Below are 22,185 nucleotides of genomic sequence, written 5' to 3' on the forward strand. Positions count from 1 at the left end.
AAAAAAATACATGATTTTTGTAATCTGACCAATTTCGCCGTTTTTTGTTGTCTTCCCTTTCAATCTCAACTATAACAGCCTGCATTTGTCATTAATGAGGTGCAGTTGATTTCAGTTTCTGACGAAGGGATAGCTGATCATGTATCTAAAGTTGAGACAATTGAAATTGGTAAAATTTCGGAGAACTTTTTCCATAATTGGGTTATCGCTAATTTATTTTTTGTATCATTTTTAATCGAATAATTTTGATTGTGCAAAAATGACTTTTTGTCTATGCAAGTACGTGCAAATTCAAATATTGAGTGTGACCATTTGACCGTGAATGGTTTAAAATATTGTTTCAAAAACAATAACTGACTTTAGAAAAAATTTAGCAAAACTTTGATATATTGAACTCATAAAGAAAATCATAGGTCAGCAATGAAGCATATATGAATTGAAATTGTTTTCAATTAGTTGGTAATCACAGATTAAAATTTGACGCTTTTTGTATGATTTTTGAGAATTTAAGATTTCTATTTTAATTTTTTAATAAAATTTGATTGTTAAATATAGGGAATTTTTATCATTTAGTTGCTGACAAGCCCTTTTTTTCTGAAGAGGCTTATTTGAAAGTTCTGAATGAACTCATTTGACGACGAATGGTATTTAATTTTTGGTGCAAAGATATTAACAGATTTTAGGAAAGTTTTTCCCTCAAAAAATGTGTTGTCCACCCGCAAATTACTCTCTTCAACAAGATAAACAAGATATCCTAGCTCTTTTTTACTCAATTGTTTAAACTTTTGCTGAGTGATCTTGGTTCTTGGGTTTTAGTGTGACGTTTTATTTGGTTAACAGAAAAATTTGGAGAAAAATTGGAGCTTGGTTCCGCATTCCGCATCTTTTCGTTATTTATTTCCGTTTGTTTGTTCAAATGAATTCAGAACAAATTTGCTGGAGCATCCTTTAGATGCAAGGACAAACATGAACTGCCTCAATTGTGACATATCTCGTGATTATATAGGTTGCGTGGCCTCTATTTGAGTTTGGTTCTCATTTTGGATTTAAAAGTGAATGCAGAGGTCTATTTGTTTTAACTTCTGCGCTCGCTTATCACTTTAAATGGAAAATCTAAAATCTAATTGAAATTAAATACAGATTGGAAACGGTATAGATAATGATTTTTTGGAATCATTTTTGGTAATTTAGTCGTTCATCTGTTAAAATTGACTTTTTGTCTACTTGAGAAATTGCATTAGCGTTGATCTCGTGTACGTCATTTCGTTTGTTCGAGTGTTCATTATAATCAAGTGAAGAAATTTGATCACGCTGGTATGACCCCATTTTTGGAATAGACATCTGTCCTTCTCTAAGAGTGTATCAAAGTTTAAATGAAATTTGATCCAATTCTTTATGTGCATTCTATCTCTGATTCAATTGCTAGACAATTTTTACAAGAGTGCCCATGAGCGGGGTCAGAAAATTATGTGCCATCGCGCCTTAGCGAGCCTCCTTGTTTTATTGAGAATAGAACTGAAGAACGTATGCAGTCCTAAAAAACACTTTATTTGCCTTGTGTTTTAATCAGGATTTTCATGGCTGTTTTGTATATCCCAACGTACATCTTCTCCTTGAGAAACAGTGTTGCAAGCTTGTTCAAGTTTCTTAAATGCGATAAGCAGACAAGATGGCTGGTGAAAAACAGTCAACAATATCTGACAAAAAGTCTGATTTAAAGTCTGACCAGTGATTTAAAATAAATTACCATATTGTTTTATTGAGCCTTTTGTTCCCTGTTTCCTGTCACCTCGACTGAAGTTGTTGTTGTTATGATTTGAAGGAGTGTATGATTGTGGAGGCTGATCAAGGTGAAGTTCCCTGAACTGTCTCTGAATCTGGGCTGCTCTCTCACTAATCAATTGTAATTCTGCCTCCTCCTCAGTCTGCTCACCTTTTTCCCCTCCTCCTCCATCTTCACTCAGTGGCACTTCCCCACCCAAGTCCCTCTCAGCAACCTAATCATAACCGACTAACGTCGAACGAACTGCTCTCAAAAGAGGCCAGGTCAACCCAAAAGTGTCACAAAGAGACACATTCGACTAAAATTTTCCAAAAAAGACTTGAACTAAGTGATCACCTAGACGTCTGGACATAGACACTTTTAGTCTAGGACGGTCTGGACATATCGGCTTTTCCCCTGGGACCTCAATCTGGGTTAGATTGGCCCACGTTTTTGCTGCTCTTTGCAACTTCAACGCTCAAAATCGCTTTTATGTTAGCAACCCACTTGCTTCTTAATAAAGCAATTGCAATCATGCAAGAATTCAGAAGTCAATCGTGAAAACGTCACTTGAGAGAGAACAATGTTCTAGAACAAAAACGCAAAAACGGTCCAGCAAAAGTTCCAGAGAGATTAACTATCAAGTAGAAGTTTTTATAATATTTTTACAAGTTATCAGCAACATCAGTAACATTTTTTGTTATTTTGTTTCAATTTCTTCACACTTTTTGATTAAGTTTGCAATTAGAGCTTCCAAAGCACCCTGAAATTGATAGTTGAATTCAGATCCGGACTAAGTGTCTGCAAATTCATTACTTAAAGCTCCTTCGGTTGGAAAAAATGCTACCAATCTTCAATAAAATAAAACTCGAGAGCATTATTTTGACGAAAAATCGTGTCATGAAACTACAGTTTTTGTTCGTATATTTCATACGAAAATAGAATTTATGATTTGTCTGGACACCTAAAGAACAGTTTCCGTCCAACTGACCTACACAACAAAAAACAAATTGCCATCCAACCTGAATTTTGTTTCCTTGCCTTATGAAATATGGTTCCATTTCTTGTTTTTAAGCTTCGTTGCTCTCGTATGTTGTCCTTGAAAATCAGACATTCAGAGTTGCAAGGATTTTGGAAGCAGTAAAAAAAATAAAAAAGTCACCTTGAATAAAAAGCGCCCCTGATGGTTGGGTAGGGAAATTATTGCCTTTTTTGGCTGTTTTGGTTTTTATCATGTTAACCCGTAGACTGATGGATGAATCCAGCTGCAACTAAAATTAATTGGTGTTGGCAGCAGCTTGTGGTGGAGGAGAGTAGTGTTTTTGTACTGGTGGACTTCGGGCATAACAGAGCTGCAACGGGATGCAGAAGGCCTGATTTGAAAAAAAACTCAGCATGTAGCAATTAAAATTTTATCTCGAACTCCTCATTTGCGCCTCAAATAAATTTTTAACTCTGCAAGCGCAAATGGACACTGCTCTGCCATTTTTAGTTGGAGTGCATATCAAATGTTGATTAATTTCTTGTGGTACACAATACCTCTTGTGACATCTAATGTTCACGTGCCCTCCATCTTTTAAATGTGTTCATTGAAACATTTGCTGTTCATACTTCCATTCACCATATTTTTCTCACATTTGCAGTTTTCATACACTCGTTCATAAATGCTGGCAAAGGTTTGTTCTTCATAACTCATTCATGTTGTCTGAAATGTGATTCCTTGAGTTGTAGTTCTTTCTACTGTGAGATTTAACAAACTTTAGTTCCAGTTTTAGTATTCAAATCTTGTCTAACTCAAAATCAAATAGCTAGATGCCAATCGTAGCTGAGCATTAACTAAATTCGATACATGGACCGCAACTCCGAAAACAATTTTGAAAAAAAATAGTGCAATTCGCACCACCACTCACGTACATAACTAGGCTACGCCATTCGCATACTTCCAGGTCCAGACAACATGTTAATTGGCAAAGACGCCGTTATAAATATACACGCTTCAGGAGAGAAGCAGCGATCGAACACCATAAAAGTGAGAGAAATAGTGAACCCAGTTAAAATTGCCGATTTTAGCCAAAGAAAAAATAGCGCTGGTCTTTCCTCTAGCTGCAAAACCCAGCCCAGTTCGGTTAACCCTAGAACCATTTTTCAACAAATACGAACTACCAATATCGCAAATGTGGAACATTCGCTGAACAATTTTATCTGCAGCACAAGGAAAAAATTTTCTGTGAATTGCAATTTATGTGACCGTCAGGAGGAAAATATAGAAGAAATAAATGTTAGCACTGATAGCGCAAATGAATCTCAAGCGAACATGTAGAGCACAGGGTTAAACCTGTAACAGTTACGCACTACAAAACGAGTCCGCAAAGTGTTCGCTGAACTGAAATGAAAAATCAAATCTATTGAGGAGACTGTGGAAGAATCAGTCAAAAATACCACATATTACAACGAACTGTAGAGTTCTTCAGGCAACAATTTCATCTCGATGATAACAACAGTGTGTCTGAACACTTTCGTTCAGCGAAGCAACATCTATACTGTTAGATTCAGCGGCGTATGATCAATGTCGTACAGATTTACAATCTGTAGATTTGAATTGTTTCGTAGCGCCAATTAGCGTTCTTTACTTCGGCCAATTTAAGAGTGAATTGGCGGAGCGAATTCAGGCTTTATTTTGCTATTCAAATATTGACTATTTGAGTTACAAAGTTTAGGCTGATTTGGCGGAGCGAAATCACGTTTGACTAATTATCGGGTATTTCGCTTAGCGAAAGATACCAAATTTTAGATGCGTTTGAATTTAGACTTTGGCGAATCGAATTCTAGTTAAGAGAGAGAGAGTCAACTATTTTGAATTACGAAATTGAGAAGAATGAAATTAGGCAAGATTATTAAAACTGATTCACAATTTGTTCACAAGATAACATTACTAAATTGCGGCAACTTACAATCACGAGACAAGGTGAACAGACAAAAGATCATGCTTAGGATATAAACAAATTAACAAGTATGAAATCATAGGATTTGATCTTCAAAATTAAACTGAACAAATGAACAAATTAAAATAGGGAAATTGAACTAATTAAGTTAAACAGAAATTGAACTAAATTGGTTACCCCAAATTAATGAACTCAAACTAAAAATGTACTATTGTACCACATTTCCCCCTTGGCGGAAATAAATAACATGTTATTTATCAGAAAATTAGTAATCAATATGTACTTGTTAAATAATTAATACTGTAATGTTTTAATCAGAGTTTTGAATGATCAGTTTTACTCATTAATCGCTTTCGCTTTCATAATATCTCTCCGCTTCGCCAACTGTCATAGACAATTCTGGTTCCTCGTAATTCGGAGAGACGTAGAATTGCGTGGGATAGGAAGTTGTTGGGGAGCATGGGCCGACTGTGAAGTTTGACTCCTCTTGATTGGATTGTGCTGCAGCAGTTTGTATTGCTGAGATTATGGACTTGTTTTCGATTTGTTGTTTTTTAATGTTTTGCCGTCTTAATGTTTTCCAATTGCTGCAGTACTTGGTGTTGTGGGAGGGCATGATTGAATTGGAGTCACAGATTCATCCGATTCTGTGGTCGATATGGCAGAGCGTTTTCTCTTTGAAGGGATTAGCGCTGCAGATGCTTTCGTAGCTGCTTTTTTCTTCGGTCTGCTTGGTGGCTCCGCGATAATGATGCTTGAAGTCGGTAATTCCATTGGCACTGCGAGATCGTTATTTGACTCTGTGGTTTGATTTTGCGGCGCCGTTGTCTGATGTTTCTTTGGCTTGGTCGGCATTCTTACTCGGAGGGCGCGGGTAACATTAGAGTGAATGGACGACACTGTGCTGACGTCATCTGCCACTTTTCTGTGTTTCATTTTCTTTCAACCTTCTAACTTTTTTCTTAATTCCTTTGCATGGTGGTGAATGATTTCCTCCGTTGTTTTTCCCGTGGGGAGTTTTGGGCGTCTATTTGCATATATTTGCAAATCTGTGTTTCGTTCCGCCTTTGTGCCGAACTTTGCGAGGTCAGAATTCCTTATTGTAACCTCTCTCTTGCCCGGTTCTTTGATTACTGAGGTGTTTTCGGTTGTTTTAATGACTGACAATCCTGGTGCAAGTACGTCATATAGGCCGTCGAGACCTTTCTTTGATCGTTTTATTTGTGGTCTCTTTTTTGCCAATTTGAGCTCCAGTGACGATTCTGTTCTTGGTATCGGTTGGCCAACATCTGGATGAGAAATTAATCTCGATTCTTTGTTTGGGTCGTCCCTCTGTCTTTTCATTGCCTCTTTGCCCAGTTTGTCCTTGTTTATTTCCATTTCGATGTCGCTTCGCTCATCATTGTTCCAATTTTCGTCGGTGATGAGCTGGTCCCATTTGACAGTCTCCAAATCTAAATATTTGTTAAGAATATTTTTTTAAGTTAAACTTTTTGAATCGGGATTAGTCGTTATATTGCTTAATGGTGTATTCGCTTTTCTGCCAAAATGTGCCTCAAAAGGTGATATTCCAATAGTCTTTTGACGACATATTCGTAACTGATAAATTATTGAATTTATTGATGCTTTCATATTAAATTGATTTTGCGCCGCCGTTTTAATACAGGCTAAGCGATTCTTGATTGTTTGAATGAGTCTTTCAACCAAACCAATAGCTCTGTGGTCGTGTATTGGCGCCTCGATTAGCTGTATCTTATTTATATTACAAAATGTTTTAATTCGATGCCCCGTTTGACATCTAGCCTGATCCAATCTAATCGCGCGGGGTATACAGTGTAGCAAAACATATTCTTGAAGAAACTTTAAAATATTATCTGCATTGGCTCTATCAAATACTTTTGCTGTTGGGAATTTCGAAAATCGATCAATACATGCAAGAAAATAAACCTCTTGATTTTTCTCATTATAAATGGGTCCTCCAAAACCAATTTGAATCTCTTCATTAGGAACTTTACATAACTTTAATGGTGCCCATTTATTTGCTGGTATAATATGTTTTAAATTTTTACCAATTTTGACACATGGGTTGCACTTTGCTGTCTTGGTGGCAATATCTCTGTGCATGTACGGCCACCACGCGTGTGTTGCCATATCCGTCATTCCCCATGTGCCAGGGTGAGTTGCGCGGATTGCGTCTACATACGCATCCTTGATAGCATGTGGGAGTGCAATTCTGTCGTCTATGTACACACACCCATTCTTCACGTGTAAGTCCTTCCAGAAGTAATGAATGTAGGGTGAAATTTGTCTACATCTATCTTCATTGTCCGTCGAAATGCAGTCGCGAATCTCTTTCAAGATCGCGTCCTTGGTCGTCAGGCTGGCCATGAGAGAACTTGAGAAGATCTTTGAGAGCGCGAAGTTGAAGGAATCCATGTACAAATCGTCTACTGAAGGCGAAGTGGCTGTTGTATCTGTAGTAGGTGTAATGGGGGTCACAGGTGCAGCTTGAACAGTAGAAGGCCCCGCCTCTGCAAATCTGACTCTCGAAGGGGTCGATTGTTTAACAGTCATCAGCGTGCCGTCGTCAGAAGGTGATTGAGACATCATATAGACGTTCTTGAATTTTGTTGCGATGCGTTGAAAGTGATTCAAATTAGAGTGTGACTGTTCTGTGGGTCGGTTTAAGGCAAAAAGCGAGTGAGGAAGGTTAGTTGTCTCGATTTTGGGGATGGAATTTAAATTAATTATCGTTAATTCGCTAATTGAGTCGTCAATTTGCGTGCTTGTAGAATGTTCTGGATTTCGCGGTGCGAAATCACTACTTAAATTATTAGTGGAATTTGGATTATTTACGACGCAATTTGTAGATTGATTTCGCGCGGCGAAATCGACGTAATTTTCAGCATTTAATAAGAAGCGTTTCGCGCTACGTTTAATTATATCCAATTTAGCTACAATAAATTGCTCGTCGTATGTGGATATATTAGCAGCTTGTTGATGCGGGTCGCGAGATATATAATCCACTAATCCCATTTTTGTGCCCGGAAGGTGATCAATCGAGAATTCAAATGGTAGTAAACGATCTACCCATCGTGTCAGTCTACTATTATATGATTTATTGGATCTGTTCTCTCTCATAATAGAGAGAAGGGCTCTATGGTCAGTTATCACAGTAAAGGGTTTGCCGTATAAATAATACTTAAAGTGTTGCACTGACCAAACAACACCCAGAAGTTCTAGTTCGTTTATGCTATATCTGTCTTCAACAGAGTTCAAATATCGCGACGCGAATGCTACAGTATGCCACCCATTAGGTGTTCGCTGTTCCAATGCACATCCCAATCCTTTACGCGAGGCGTCACATTTAATTCGCGTTTCTAAATCCGGGTTGAAATGTTTATTTTCGGTGGTTTCCGTAATTTGTTCTTTTATTAAAGAAAACTGTTTATCGTGCTCTTCCGTCCAGAGAAATTTCGAATTTTTCTTAAGCAATGGTCGGATGGGGTAACATAATTGTGACAAATTCGGAATAAATTTTCCAAGATGGTGTACAGATCCCATAAAAGAGCGAAGTTTTTTAAGATTAGTAGGTGCCGATAATTTTCCAATTGCATCTGTTTTACTTGAAAGTGGGGTTACACCAGATTGTGTAATATTATGACCGAGCCATTCAATCGTCTCTTTTGCGAAATGACATTTTGCCAGATTTATGCGTAAATTTTCCTGATCCAGTTTTATTAAACATTTTCGTACTAAGTGGAGATGTTTTTCGATTCCACCTCTACTAACGATCAAAATGTCATCTAGGAGACAGAAAGTATTTTCTAAACCGGCAAGAGTACAATCAATTGCTTTTTGGAATTCCGCCGGCATGTCCGTCAGCCCGTAAAATCCAGTTTTAAATCGATATGTGCCAGTCATATCACCACTGACTATGTTGAAGTTACAATGGCGGGCCGTATCACTGTGTAGCTTTAATTGACTATAAGCGTATTGCAAATCAAGAGTTGTGAAATAAGCGGTCTCCTGCGGCGCCGTTGACAGTGTTTGTGAAATCGTTTGAATTAGCGAATCGATATTAGGCATTTGATACTTGTTTTTATGAATAGCTTTGTTTAGGATTTTTGAATCAAATGCTATTTTGATTGACTTGTCCTTTTTTACCGTAATGACAATCGGAGATATGAAAAATTGATCTGAACAGTTGTTTAACTTTTCGATATGTCCTTCGTTTAACAGTTTTTCTAATTCAATTTTCACTTTCGGCTGGAGGTGAATGGGTACTTTTCGTCCTTTTTGATGTATTACTTGATAATTTTTGTGAAATTTTGAATTGACCGTGTGGTTTTTTGATTTCCCAATTCGGGAGATTAAATCTGGAAATTCCTTTGCCATTAATTTCTTGATTGCACAAGGTGGATCTATATTATTAACTTCAGATTGCGGGCAAGGCTTCTGAGAAATTGTAATACCTAACTGGTCAAAAAGGTCCCGTCCTAATATTGCTCTAAATCCATCGGATACAACTGTTATTTTTGCCTTCTGTATACTCCAATCATTGCATTTTACCGGCGTTTTCAAAGTGCCAAGGGGTTGGACGATATCATTCGAAAATGACTTCAATTCCAATGGTCTTTTCTCCGACCATTGTGATTGAGCACAATTGAACATTATTTCTCTTGCGAGTGACATATTAATAATGGTACAACCACTACCAGAGTCTAGAAGTAAATCACAGTTTGTGTTTCCAATCGTTAATGTTAAATTTTTCAGTGTCAAATTAGGGGAACTCGTATTTTCAACAGTGGCGACGTAATTATCATCCGAAGAATCATAGTCTGAATTGATTTGCGCATTATAATTGATATAATTGAGGTTTAGACTTTCCTGGCTAGAATTTTGATTAGATGTTTCTGCCGTATCTACATTGTTAATGCGATTAGTTTGTTGAGTGTTTCTTGTAGAATTAAGTCTTCGACGACAAACTTTAGCGAAATGGTTTTGCAAACCACAGTGATTACATTTCTTACCCATTGCAGGGCAAACCTGATGATGTGTAGGTGTCCAGACTTGACCACAACCACGGCATTGTCCAATGGATGCACGGTTTGTGACTGTTCTGCTTGATTGAGGTCCTCGTACTCCCGCGCCGCGAAATCGATTGAATTGGTGTACTGTGTTTACCGTACTGCCAGTTGCTCCGTTATTGGATGAAATTCTTTGCTGATTCTGATTACCCATTTCCATGTTTACTGCAATGCTGAGTCCCCTCTCTGGTTCAACTGTGTCCCTTAGAAGTTCCCGCTGAATGTCATCGTCTAGCATGTTAGTGATGAAAATGTCCCTGATGATGGCTTCTTCACGGTTTTCAAAGTCACAATTTTCAGCCAGTTCTTTTAAGATGCTGTAGAATTGCTCTACGGTTTCGCCCTTCTTTTGCTTCCGAGAGAAGAACACAAATCTATCGAATGTGATGTTTCTTGGGCGAACAAAGGCAATCGCCATCATTTCCCAGAGTTTTAGGGTAGTCAAATCGTAAATGTTGTCGTGCGGGAATTTTTGTGTTAATAGTCGTCTTCCTTCAGTACCAATACTTAGGTACAACAGAGACACGCATTTCTGATCACACAAATTCCAAGGACGCTCCCCACATAGTATTCCCGCTTCGGTTATTTTTTGACACTTTAGTTCCCATTGTAGCTTCAGCTGGTTGTTTCTTACTCTGCGTTCTCTTTCTGCTTCCTCGGTTGTGTCGTCAATCGGCATTTCGTACTTCGGTTCCACTGGCAGGCGAACTGTCGATGGTTTGGGTTGAAGCAATGTGTCTATAGTTATGTTCTCACGAGCGAGAATCGCTAGTTTTAATTGAATTCTCCATTTCTCCCATCTGATTGGTGGGTCTGAGGTTGGTCGTTCCCAAAATGGCTCTATCGACAGCGGTGTTTTTCTCGATTCTCGAGCTGACTGCGCCATGTCGTACAGATTTACAATCTGTAGATTTGAATTGTTTCGTAGCGCCAATTAGCGTTCTTTACTTCGGCCAATTTAAGAGTGAATTGGCGGAACGAATTCAGGCTTTATTTTGCTATTCAAATATTACTATTTGAGTTACAAAGTTTAGGCTGATTTGGCGGAGCGAAATCACGTTTGACTAATTATCGGGTATTTCGCTTAGCGAAAGATACCAAATTTTAGATGCGTTTGAATTTAGACTTTGGCGAATCGAAATCTAGTTAAGAGAGAGAGTCAACTATTTTGAATTACGAAATTGAGAAGAATGAAATTAGGCAAGTTTAATAAAACTGATTCACAATTTGTTCACAAGATAACATTACTAAATTGCGGCAACTTACAATCACGAGACAAGGTGAACAGACAAAAGATCATGCATAGGATATAAACAAATTAACAAGTATGAAATCATAGGATTTGATCTTCAAAATTAAACTGAATAAATGAACAAATTAAAATAGGGAAATTGAACTAATTAAGTTAAACAGAAATTGAACTAAATTGGTTACACCAAATTAATGAACTCAAACTAAAAATGTACTATTGTACCACAATCAAATAAAGAAATTTGGCCTCAATGATCCAGAAAGATTGCAAAAGATCCCAAATTGCAAAAGATCCCAATGTAACAAATGCTCAACAAAGTAATATGCGAAAATTGTGGTAGCAAAAAAGACTACGATCTTCGATTGGCGAATGTCTCTTCAAAGTCCTCGGAATTTGCATTGCATAATAACAACCAGCAAGAAGTAAGACCATGAATTGATAAAACCGCCACGTCCGCTAAAATACAGATTGCAAACGGTTTCCCAACCTCATTAATAGAATTGGATAGTTGGGGGACTACGCCTTAAAAAACATCAAAATTTCATTTAAAAATTTACGCCATGAAAAGGGAAGTAACATTCCATCCATATTCAAGACAAAGTAAAGATTGAATTGGAACATCTGTTAAACCAATGTCATATAGAATAATTGTCAGACCAGAAAATGAAAATAGCTCTCAACTCAAAAATTTTGATTAAAAGGATTCAAAGAAATAAATACCAGATGCCTCTTATTGGTAACTCTATTCAGCAAATGTATCAAAAAATTAGTTCAAATGCAACCCAAAATCAAGCATTTTTGATAAAAATTGATTTGCAGTACACATACAGCCATTCAATCCACCATATCACAGTCAAGTAACCATTTAAAGCTGGGTTTTACAGATTGACTGATATGCCGGCCGAATTTCAGAAATCGTTTAATATCAACTTAACCGCTCTACAGAACAATTAGTGCTTTTTCAACGATTTCCCAGTTTTAGCAAAGGAAACTTAGATGAACACATGAATCAAGCCAGAAAATATCTATAAAATATACACGGTTGAAAATTACAATTCCTTCGGAATAAATTTCATTTTACTTCGAAAGGATTTGTTTCGTTGCAATATAACTTTACACGAAATGGCATCGAACTATTGGTAATAAAAACGCAAATGTTACTCTTGAAACACCGAATATTTTGGAAAAACTATAAAGATTTCTCAGTTCAGTCCTCCATGATAGCATGTTATTTCGAAACCAAGCAAAATTATATGATCCGGCGTGACGACTTCTGAGAAAATCGACTAAATTTGTTTGGACAGAAGAGCACAAGATAAATTTTGAACTAAAAATAAAAAAAAAAGAAAAATGGTCCAAAAACAAACACTAATAACAAAAGAGGCAAAAAGATTCGTAGAGGTTGATCATAAAGGTTGTTGAGCCATCGCTTTTGCGTCGCGGTTTCTAAATTCCGTTGAAAATAGATACAATCTAGATAAAATAAAACTACTTTGAGAGGGACATGAGAATAATTATTTTAAATACTACCTATGCGGACAAAGTGATAGTAATAACAAGTCAAAGGAACTTCTTGTCCTTTATGAAAATATACAAATCTAATAAATCATACAATAGCAGACCAACCCTCCGTATTGTCCGCTTTTTGTCATTTGACTACCAAATTTGACACCTGCAAGGCACAGGAAGGGGATTATTCGATTACATTTCTGGCGATTCACAACAAAAACCCGAAAAATAAATTTCGCTGAGGAACTTTTTATGGCAAATCTTGATGATTAAATGGAATGCGAATTGTTTTCTTTTTAAACAAGTCAAACAAGTCTCAAAATTCGGGGTGAATTAACTCAAAATTCACAACAAGATTAAAAAAATGGTACTAATGTAGAATTACAAGAGTCATTCGGGCCACGAAATGATGTAAACGAGAACGTTCACGCAGTAACAAATGATGGCGCAAAAACGATTTCTCAAAAATTCCTGTAACGGAAACAATATTCAGGCCAAAAATATGAACAATTCTAAGAAAAAACCACTTAAAATTTAAACTAAATTTCATCAAACCTCGCTGCAACTTATCAACGTAATTGAATGGAAACGCTATCAACAGATGAAACAAGTACCCTACACACCACCTTATGAAACAAGTACCCTACACAAATTGAATTTTGTAAAAAATTTACAAAGAGGCTATTAGCTAGCGTAACATCAAAAAGATTGATGTTACGCTAGCTAATAGCTAGCGTGCCAGTATATTAGCCCGACAATAATAGAATTTCCATCTCAAACTCAATCAGGGATGCATACTTAGCATTGCATAGCATCCGCCCAGGAAGTTATGGAGTGACGGATAGAGATAGTCATACGTGTTGGCTGAACGTCAATCGCGATATCCTCAAGAAGACATCAAAGAAATCACCCAGCTCAAAAATAGGTAAAATTTTAAAATCCCTATTACTATCCGGAAAATACAACTCACAAAGAGATGCTTTGAGTCCGAAATTAACAAATTCAAGTTGATTACGTGTTTATTACGCGATTACGTGATTACAAATTCATTTTTATTACAAATTCACGTGATTACAAATTCGTGTTTATTGCAAGTTGATTACGTGACTACAAATTCAAGTTGATTTCAAGTTGAAGTTGGCCAAAATATACAGCGAAAGAGAACAAGGTGTTTATTTTTTTTTTCATGCGTAGATGGATTCAAAAAAGTTTCATTCGAAAAATTTCCCTAAATGCTCTTAAATTTGGTTCAACCGTTTCACAATAGGAGATGTTGCATGCGACTAGTATTTTTTAACATCAAATACTGATATAAACATAATCGATTGAGTAACGGCTCACTGGTGTCAAAAATGCGTAGAAATTGACCAGAATTGAGTTTATTTCGGGTTTTATCTCACAAAAAACTCACGTCCGTGAATATATCGGGTGCTGAGTTACCTCTGCCTCTCAGTCTGATTGGCGAACTTTATCAAAAATAAGTTAGAATACTATAGTTGTGCAATGTGACAAAATAAAGATGTTCCACAAAAAATTTTGAAAAAAAGCAAAGCATTAAAATTTTAAAATCATTTTTTAGCAATTGTTTGAAAAACGTTTGGATTAAATACTTGAGCTATTGATTTCACAGCATTGTATGCTGTTGAGGTACCATGTATCACTAACCATCCAACCCGATGTCATATAGCCGAACTCCATCAAGTCGTCATAATAAAAAAGTAAGTCGTCCAGAGTTAGGGGTTAAATTTACGTCGTTTGTTCGGTGTTTAAGGGGCATATGCAAATCAAGTTCACCTTAAGCCACAAAATGTATATCAAACTTGGACAAAGCTGATTAATTGTTCCGACCCCTCTTGAGGGGGAAGGAACTATATACTCAAACGGGTTTTTTTTGTTCAGTCAATTTTGGCCGATCGATATATTCATCGTAGAGAGTTGAGACTGGTATCGTTAGAAAGATTGTCCAGCGTAGAATATGGAATTAAACAGATTTTTGTATTTTACGTGTTTTTACACGGAGTTATCGAGGTTTAAATTTTGAGAAAATAGTGTGAATTCCGGCGAGATTTTATTCACTTTTTCCGGAATTTTTGAATAAAACTTCGCCAATTTTGCTAAAAATTGTTAATTTTTTTTAACGAGATGTTGATTTTTATTTGTAAAAACAAAAAAAATCACAAGAATATTGTAGGCTATTTTTTTATTTTTTTGTGTCAAAAATTCTGGCTAAATATTTCAAAATTAAGACCTTTTCTTCAAAAACAGCACGAAATAAGATTCTTTAGTCCATTTTGATTAAATTTACAGGAAGTACACACCCAAACACCACAAACACAATTTTTTTAGACTCAAAAAGGGGCTTTTTTCACTTCAAATTCCGTTGAGAGTGCACTGTAATTAAAACTTGGCCGTTTTTTGTTAAATTCATTCGTTGATTATCAAACACGCAGCATCTATTTTCGATTTTTTAACTAACAAAAAATCAATATCTATAACAATCGAATAATTAAATGTTCTTAAAGAACAAACAGCATTAGCAGGCCTAGTTTTGGACCAATCTTGGACGGGTATAATCCACAAATAATTCGGATTGTAAACAGTCGGTCTTTTTCATAAAAAAACTCGATCTCTTCTACAATAATTAAATAACAGAACATTTAAAGAAAAACTCAATAATGATAGTTCCAATTGGGTTCCTAATTAGCTCCACTTTTTTGTTTTTAGTTGATTACTTGAAAACTCATGGTCGTTTTGACTTTTAAAGGTATTTGACTTTAAAATAAGTAAAGACATTGAACTTTTGCCTCTCTTTTTCTCTTTCTCTTTACTTGTAGCTTATTGTCCCCAATGAAAGAATGCTTCTTCTTTCTATTGAAATCAAACTCAATCTTTATTGCAGTTTTAGGCCTTAAGTTATGGCTACTGGCTTTGATACAACTAGATTTCTGATTTTCTTAATTTTTACGTATTTGCCCATTTTTCACGTTTTCTAGTTCTGTCACATTATCACGTTAATGACAGTTCATATATCACATTATTGGCTGTAAAAATAAGGCACAATTGATATTATGAAAATGCTTGAAGATATAGATTAAAATTTAAACGGCTTCGACACTACTTTCTCGAAAAATTTAATTGATTTTTTTTCAAATTGTTTTAAACTGCCGTTTTTACTTTGTGTTTTTAGTCGTATGAAATTTTACTGTACAATGGACCGGTTTCATTCGTTTTTCATTGAAGAAAAGATGAGCCAATTTTCTGATACTAATAGATAGCTGATGGCTTTCGTGACTCTGAAAACAATTGTTTCTAAATTAAAAAAAAACTTTTTAACTTCGCAATTTTGTTCCTTCATTGTCCGACTGTTACCTAGTCTCCTTAATAACAGGCCAGTTATTACATTATTGTTGTCAAAGGAAGGTCGCAGAAGGGGATAAGTGTCCCACAATCTAATTTTTTTTAAGGAATTCGTTGACTTTACTGGCTTCGACCCGAAAAAAAAGTAAATTAATTTTAATTTTTGTCATGTTTGACGTTCTTTTTGTAGACATAAGACATATTCTGGATAATTGCAATTCTCATAGGCTTCTTTTGGACGAATATACAAACCTAATTAATTTTTTTATTCTGTAATTAATGGCGTTCATGTCTTCGAAAAAAATTAAAGTGTTTCTTATTTTTGCATTTTGTTTTCCATTTTTGTCTACTTGTTACCTAGCTTCATTAATGAGAGGTCACATAATACATTACCGGTGTTTGCAGAAAGTGCAATTGAACATATTTTGATGGCCATAGTATGGCTTTACGGTTTCGAAAGCGTTTTCTGTCAAGTTTGATTTGATTTTTTGTTTGTTGTCTATATGTTCTTTTTGTAACCGCGAAAAAAATTGAAAACCGGCAGCTCTTAATTCCTTCTACGGAAGAATTGGTAATGGTACAACTCTGGGATATTTTATTTGATATCTAATGGTTTTCATTATTTTGAAATTAATTGATTTAAAAAAAAAATAAGCGAATTTTTCAACTTTACTGTTTTTGTTCTTTATTGTCTAATTGTTACCAAGCCTTTTTATTGACTACTCCCTTTTCTTTTCTGGTGAATTACAAGTTATTTTATTTAATATAAGTTTTATCTGGCAGTTTTTTGGCTTTGTTATTAAGTTTTGTTTTTTAAAACGGACATGCAGTTTTTGATGTAATTAATTTTTGTTGTTGCTGTTGTTTGATTTTTTTTGTTGTCTTGACTCGCTTTCTTAATATTTGCACATATCATCAATCTAATGCGCCATTTTTACTCCAGTTGTTAATCCCCTTCTACAGAAGCATTGGTAATTGTAAACCTATGGGATATTTTAGTTGATTTCAAATGGTTTTCATTACTTTGAATTTAATTGTTTTTAATAATTATAAGCGAATTTTCCAAATTTACTGTTTTTGTTCTTTATTGTCTAACTGGATTTTTCTATGTTCCTCATTTGGTAGACAATCAAGCCAAAATTGTGGATGAGCGGGGTCGGAACCTTATGTGCGATCGCACATTACCGAGTCGCCTTGTTTAAAGAAGTCTCAATGGAGCTCGGCCTTTTAACATATTTACAAAACCGCTGTCCTAGGACCAGTTTTCTAACATGTTGCAATGATACGCCATTAAAATAGCCGCCGTGAGGCAGTTGTTTAAAATTTTTGCCAGCATTTGCATGTAGTTGGTGTGAAATCTTTTCAAAAACTAAATTTAAAATTTTGAGAAAAAATCGGGCGCTACCTTACGTCTGAAATTCAGTATAATAAAACAAACGTGTGCATACCTTTTCTTCATCGTTCCACATCTCTAATTATTAAACAATACAACTCTCTTTCTCTCTAACAATGAGAAAAAATCTGTGCATTCGAAAGAAGTGCACGCTTCAAAGCTTTATTAAGCCATTTATAAAATGACTTCAACTTACATAATTATTAGTTTGCACATAAAAAAACACATTATAATCTGGTTTTTGAGTTTTTAAAACGTGTATTTTTTAGTTTATCGAGTTTGAAAATGTATAATACACACTTAGTTCCAACTGTTTTCTGATAGTTGTCTTTTCAAAACTTGGCTCAAAAATAATCAGTTAATGTTGTGGACAATGGGGAGTCGACCTTCATTGAGACATTTGTCTCCGCTGGGTATATTCAAGGGGTGGGCTCTCTCTAAGGCTAAATGAAAATAATAAAAAGAATTAAAAAAACAAAAAAGATATTACCGGTAACCATTACCAGAGAATACTCGAATTAGAATTTGGTTTAGCTATCTGGAAAAATCTCACTTAAAATATGAAAACACCAAACCAAACAAAGTGTTGAATACTACAAAGTATATCAAGAAACGAATAATGGAATCAAAGACAAGGCAAGACCATTATAAGATCAATAAACCAATCATTTTTGGGTATTTTCCGGCAGCCTCGATTTTTCTGATTTTCAAGACCTCTCCAGTACCAGTTCTGATTTTCTTGTAAGTGTATTTCTTTCAAATTGTCGTCGTAGAACAACTTTCAGAAGTTATCATTTGGAAGATTTGTATTGAAGATGAATTCTGTGATAGATTAGGTAACAAACGGCAATGTGTACTGTGAGCCCATAAAAAGGGCTTTTTGAAACAAAAAGATTGAAGGAAGAGAAATATTAACAATAAGAAGAGAAGTGTATTTTTGTTTTCGACAAAGTGTCGTGAATCAACTCTTATGTTGAATAATTACAATTAGTTTTGTCCTGTATGTTTCATCTGCTTACGTTATTTTATCTCTTTTTTTGTCGTCTATTAAAAATATGTGCAACCAAAAAGATTTCAGGTCAACAACCTCTCTGAAAATTTTGTAAAATTTGTTTAAAAGCAAAACGGCACTATAAGTGCTCAAAACTGGTTCAGATTAAATTTATTGTGGCTTGTGATGTTTATGATCAACCTGCTATTGAACAGAAACATGTTCGACCTAAGACTGACAAGAAATGCTTTAGTTAACAACTTGTTGTTAGTGTCTAGTTTAACTACGCCAAACACGATTTTTTGACCTTTCAATAGAAAAGTGTGCGCTCTCAGGGCCCAAACAACGTAGTATACTTTCATAGTGCTTAGTGTAAGTTGTTTTTACGGTACAGAAACAAACCTTAAGGAAAGCAGTTCACTTTCACTTGTTAATTGGAAACATTGTTTGTTATGCAATAATGTGAATCTTCCCATATATTGGTGCTTGTTTAGATTAAGGAAAAAAAAATTTAAACTATCTACCTATTTTTCCGATTTTTTTGCATCGGAATCACTAACTTTATCCCTCCGAGTTTTTTTGGCCAATGAATGCAGATGAGATGTGTTTTGTGTATGCACTTGTGAGCACTTTTTTATTAATAACTTTATCTCTCCGAAAGATAACCTTAAAATAGTATAGAGAGAAAACGAATATGAAAAAATTGGAGGCTCTAAAAAAAGATATTGTGTAATATGACTGAAAACTTCTTTGACTATTCATAGATGGAAACTGATCAGTAAAGTGTCACTAAAACACACAAAAATCTGAAATCTATGATGCAATAAAATTTTTGTTATGGGCAAGCCGTAAGAATAATTATCAGTTCCAACAATCAAGAATCAGAGTGGGAAGATCCACCGTTAAAAATGAAAAAATATTGGTTTCAGAACGCTTGATTGACGAAGGAAAGGTGATACATTGGTTGAAGCATTGAGCGAAGGGTCTCCTGACTATTTTTCTGAAATTTCGAGAAAAGTTTTTGTTAATCTTTTTCTTTCAAACAAAAAATTTCAAAACCAAGATAGAAAACTTAGCAATTTGTAGCCATCAAAACATTACTGAACTCGTTACGGGGAGGAAACACGTTGATCAAATCTTTATACTATTCCTTATTATGATTTTATTATGATTTTTTGGCATTCAACAAACGAAATTACATGTTTAATTGAGTTATTTAATTGAAAAAGACTTACTACAGTTTTTCATCCTTCCAAAAAGAATGTACAAACTCAAACAAGATTTTTTCAATTCGTAACGAATAGTCGCTTTGATGAGGTACACAAAAGTGAGCATTAACCTGAATTCTCAAAGATTAAATATTTTTTGCTGAGGAACTTTTGGCTGTCTTAATATTACAATGAAACTGTTTTTTATGAAGCATCATTTTGTTCTACTGATCACCGTCTTGCGTCTTATCAGTTTGAAAAATGTTCAAAAGAAAAAACTAAAAATAATAAATACTTTGCAAACCGTAACAACACTTTATCATTCATGGACAAAATAACGTCATGATTCTACTAAATGTGAACAATATCAATAGATAAAAACAAAGTAAACCTATTTCTTTGGACTAATTTTTTGAGTTGGGTCGGTTTGAGTGTATAGCTGGCTCATTTTGTTATACAATTTGTTTTATAGAGATCTCATCCCAAAATGGTTTGCAATGGTAAATCCAGTAGATCTGTGAACATTTTCTTTTCAATTCTACTAGTTAAAAACCAGTGAGTCCCAAGTAGTCTACTGAGCCTTAACAGCTACGAATAAAGGCTCATTAGGTTTTGAGAAATTTATTGCTGCAAATACTCCACAGGAGTGGAACTTCAAAAGCTTGTATTTGTCGTCAAGCTTTTTTGGCAGCATTATTAATCGATTAATGTGAAACAATCTGGATATTCTTCAAGAGTGATGTTATGATCACAACACTTTAATTTAAAAGCTCAACATCTTTCAAGTTGCTGGTTACTGTAAAAAAAACAGCTGGTTCGATATCGTTGAAAAAGGAATTCCAGCTTTTGCGATACCGTTTTCAGAAATAAATGATTGGTGTAGGACAAAATATTGTTAATCAGATGGCCTCGTACTAATTTTTCTTAGGTGGAGATACCGTTAATTCTCGTTCATGTTACAATCCGTGGAACATGATATAAAAGCAATATAAGGAACCACAGTTTCGCTTTTTTATGTGGACAAGGCTTTCAGATAAAAAAAAACATGTGGTAACACTGCTATCTAGCGATACAGTAAGTGAGTTTTGAGTGTTTTCCATTTGATGTAAAAATATATGATCGAAAATGATAATGCTTTAGTCGTAGATGTTGGCTTCAGCTATTTTAACGTTTTAGCTTCTGTTTGACTCAAAAATAACAGCAAAGTCATTTTCGGATCTCCTTAATTAAAATTTGAGAGATACGTTGCTGACACGGTGTTTTTCTCAAGTTTTTATATTGCCTTCTGGCTACATAATGAATTATTAATGAACAAAAATTGCACTTAGTTTTTTTGTGGAGCTACATTGTCCGTCAAGTTATCTATGGCATTAATTTTGCCGGTTCGTTTATATAAAGATAACCTTGATAGTCATGTCAATTGTTTTTATCTATCTTTTGGGACAAGAAACCACTTTAAGGAAAACCTCTTGAGCTTAACTGCCCCTTTTTTCGATCTTGAAATGCCTTTTTGTAGATAAGTCGGTCTATGTTGTTGCATCGATATAGTGATTTTTTTGCGGCGTCAAATCGCTGTCCCTGCTGCGTGTGACTTTTCATTCACTTTTTGAAAATCAATTGTTAAACAATATAATTGTGTTTATCTTCAAGAAAATCAAAGTTAAGCATCGGACCGTCATGAAAATAAAGTGGTTTTATTTTTTTTGTAATGAAAGTTATCAAAAGTATCAATTAGAGTTTCTGTCTCAAAGAAATCTAATACTGTGTCAATTGCTTCAGCCGACACCACATTATTAAACGTTTCCAACTCTGATAAAAAAAATCAACTGACTTTCTTGAGAACGGTTGTTTCTGGTAATGATTTTGCGGCTTTCAGTTGCTTTTCTATTTTAAGACGTTCCATGACCAACCATTGAGCCTCTCATTTGAATCTTCACAATTATTTCACATTTAATTTGGTTTACTCTTGGTTACATCAACCATTTCAATTAGTGCTTGAAAAATCAATTATCTTTAAATAATTAAGGCATTGACTGATAAGACAAGACCCCTTCCACGTTACTTTATTATCCAGAAAAGTGTAAATTAACCCCTCTTCCAAATAGTATGCCTGAAATTAAACAATTTTTTTGAAATTAAAAATTTTGATTCTTGTATTTGTGTAAGGTACTAACAGATCTTTTTCTGTTCACAACTGTACCTGAACCTTTCGAAAATTTTTTGACAACTGTTGCCTATATTCTCAATTGAATAAATTGAGATTCAAATTGAGGTTCAATTGAATATAATGAAATTCAAAAAAAATTTACGTAGTTGTTCGATTTCTCAATGAATACAGTTTTTCATTCATTGTTTCGAATCAATGACACGAAATAGTGGGGCTTCTGCGTTTCCCACGTACTGGTGCTCCATATTCTTCGTTTGACCAAATTTACTGTTTTTGGACCAGCAGGTCCGTTGGATAGTCTCCAAAGATAGTCGTCATCACCTTTTGATAAATTTTGAATAGATGATAACATTTTGTATTCGATATAAACACCACATTTGTCTCTCAATCCGTCCCTTTGAATTCTAAAATACTAATAATTTCCTACTCTGAAAAAGTACTTCCTGCAAAAAAGTTTAAAAAAATTCCTCTGACTTTTTAAAATGATTATCATATTTAAGATGCGTGTCGTTGT

The 22,185-nt window shown here is 35.0% G+C and overlaps 3 protein-coding genes across 5 annotated transcripts in view; 1 reads left to right on the forward strand and 2 right to left on the reverse strand.

Annotated features, from left to right (window-relative positions):
- Nucleotides 1–7,621, reverse strand: part of LOC142334758 (echinoderm microtubule-associated protein-like 2) — a 173,032-nt gene extending 165,411 nt beyond the window's left edge. For both annotated transcript variants that reach the window (XM_075383033.1, XM_075383032.1), the window contains exon 1: nucleotides 7,612–7,621. The gene's annotated coding sequence lies outside the window, so the exon portion shown is untranslated. The remainder of the gene's footprint in view (nucleotides 1–7,611) is intronic.
- Nucleotides 1–17,462, reverse strand: part of LOC142334757 (uncharacterized) — a 69,293-nt gene extending 51,831 nt beyond the window's left edge. The window contains exons 1-2 of the mRNA XM_075383031.1: nucleotides 17,361–17,462; nucleotides 1,748–1,997 (exon numbers count right to left, since the gene is read on the reverse strand). Coding sequence (XP_075239146.1) covers nucleotides 1,748–1,997; nucleotides 17,361–17,381 — 271 coding nt within the window. The 5' untranslated portion in view covers nucleotides 17,382–17,462. The remainder of the gene's footprint in view (nucleotides 1–1,747; nucleotides 1,998–17,360) is intronic.
- Nucleotides 1–22,185, forward strand: part of LOC142334762 (uncharacterized) — a 603,346-nt gene that overhangs the window by 421,838 nt on the left and 159,323 nt on the right. The gene's annotated exons all lie outside the window — the stretch shown is intronic.

Source organism: Convolutriloba macropyga, chromosome 2 (genome assembly GCF_964194025.1).
Source record: "Convolutriloba macropyga chromosome 2, txConMacr16.3, whole genome shotgun sequence".
Classification (NCBI taxonomy): Eukaryota; Metazoa; Xenacoelomorpha; order Acoela; family Convolutidae; genus Convolutriloba; species Convolutriloba macropyga.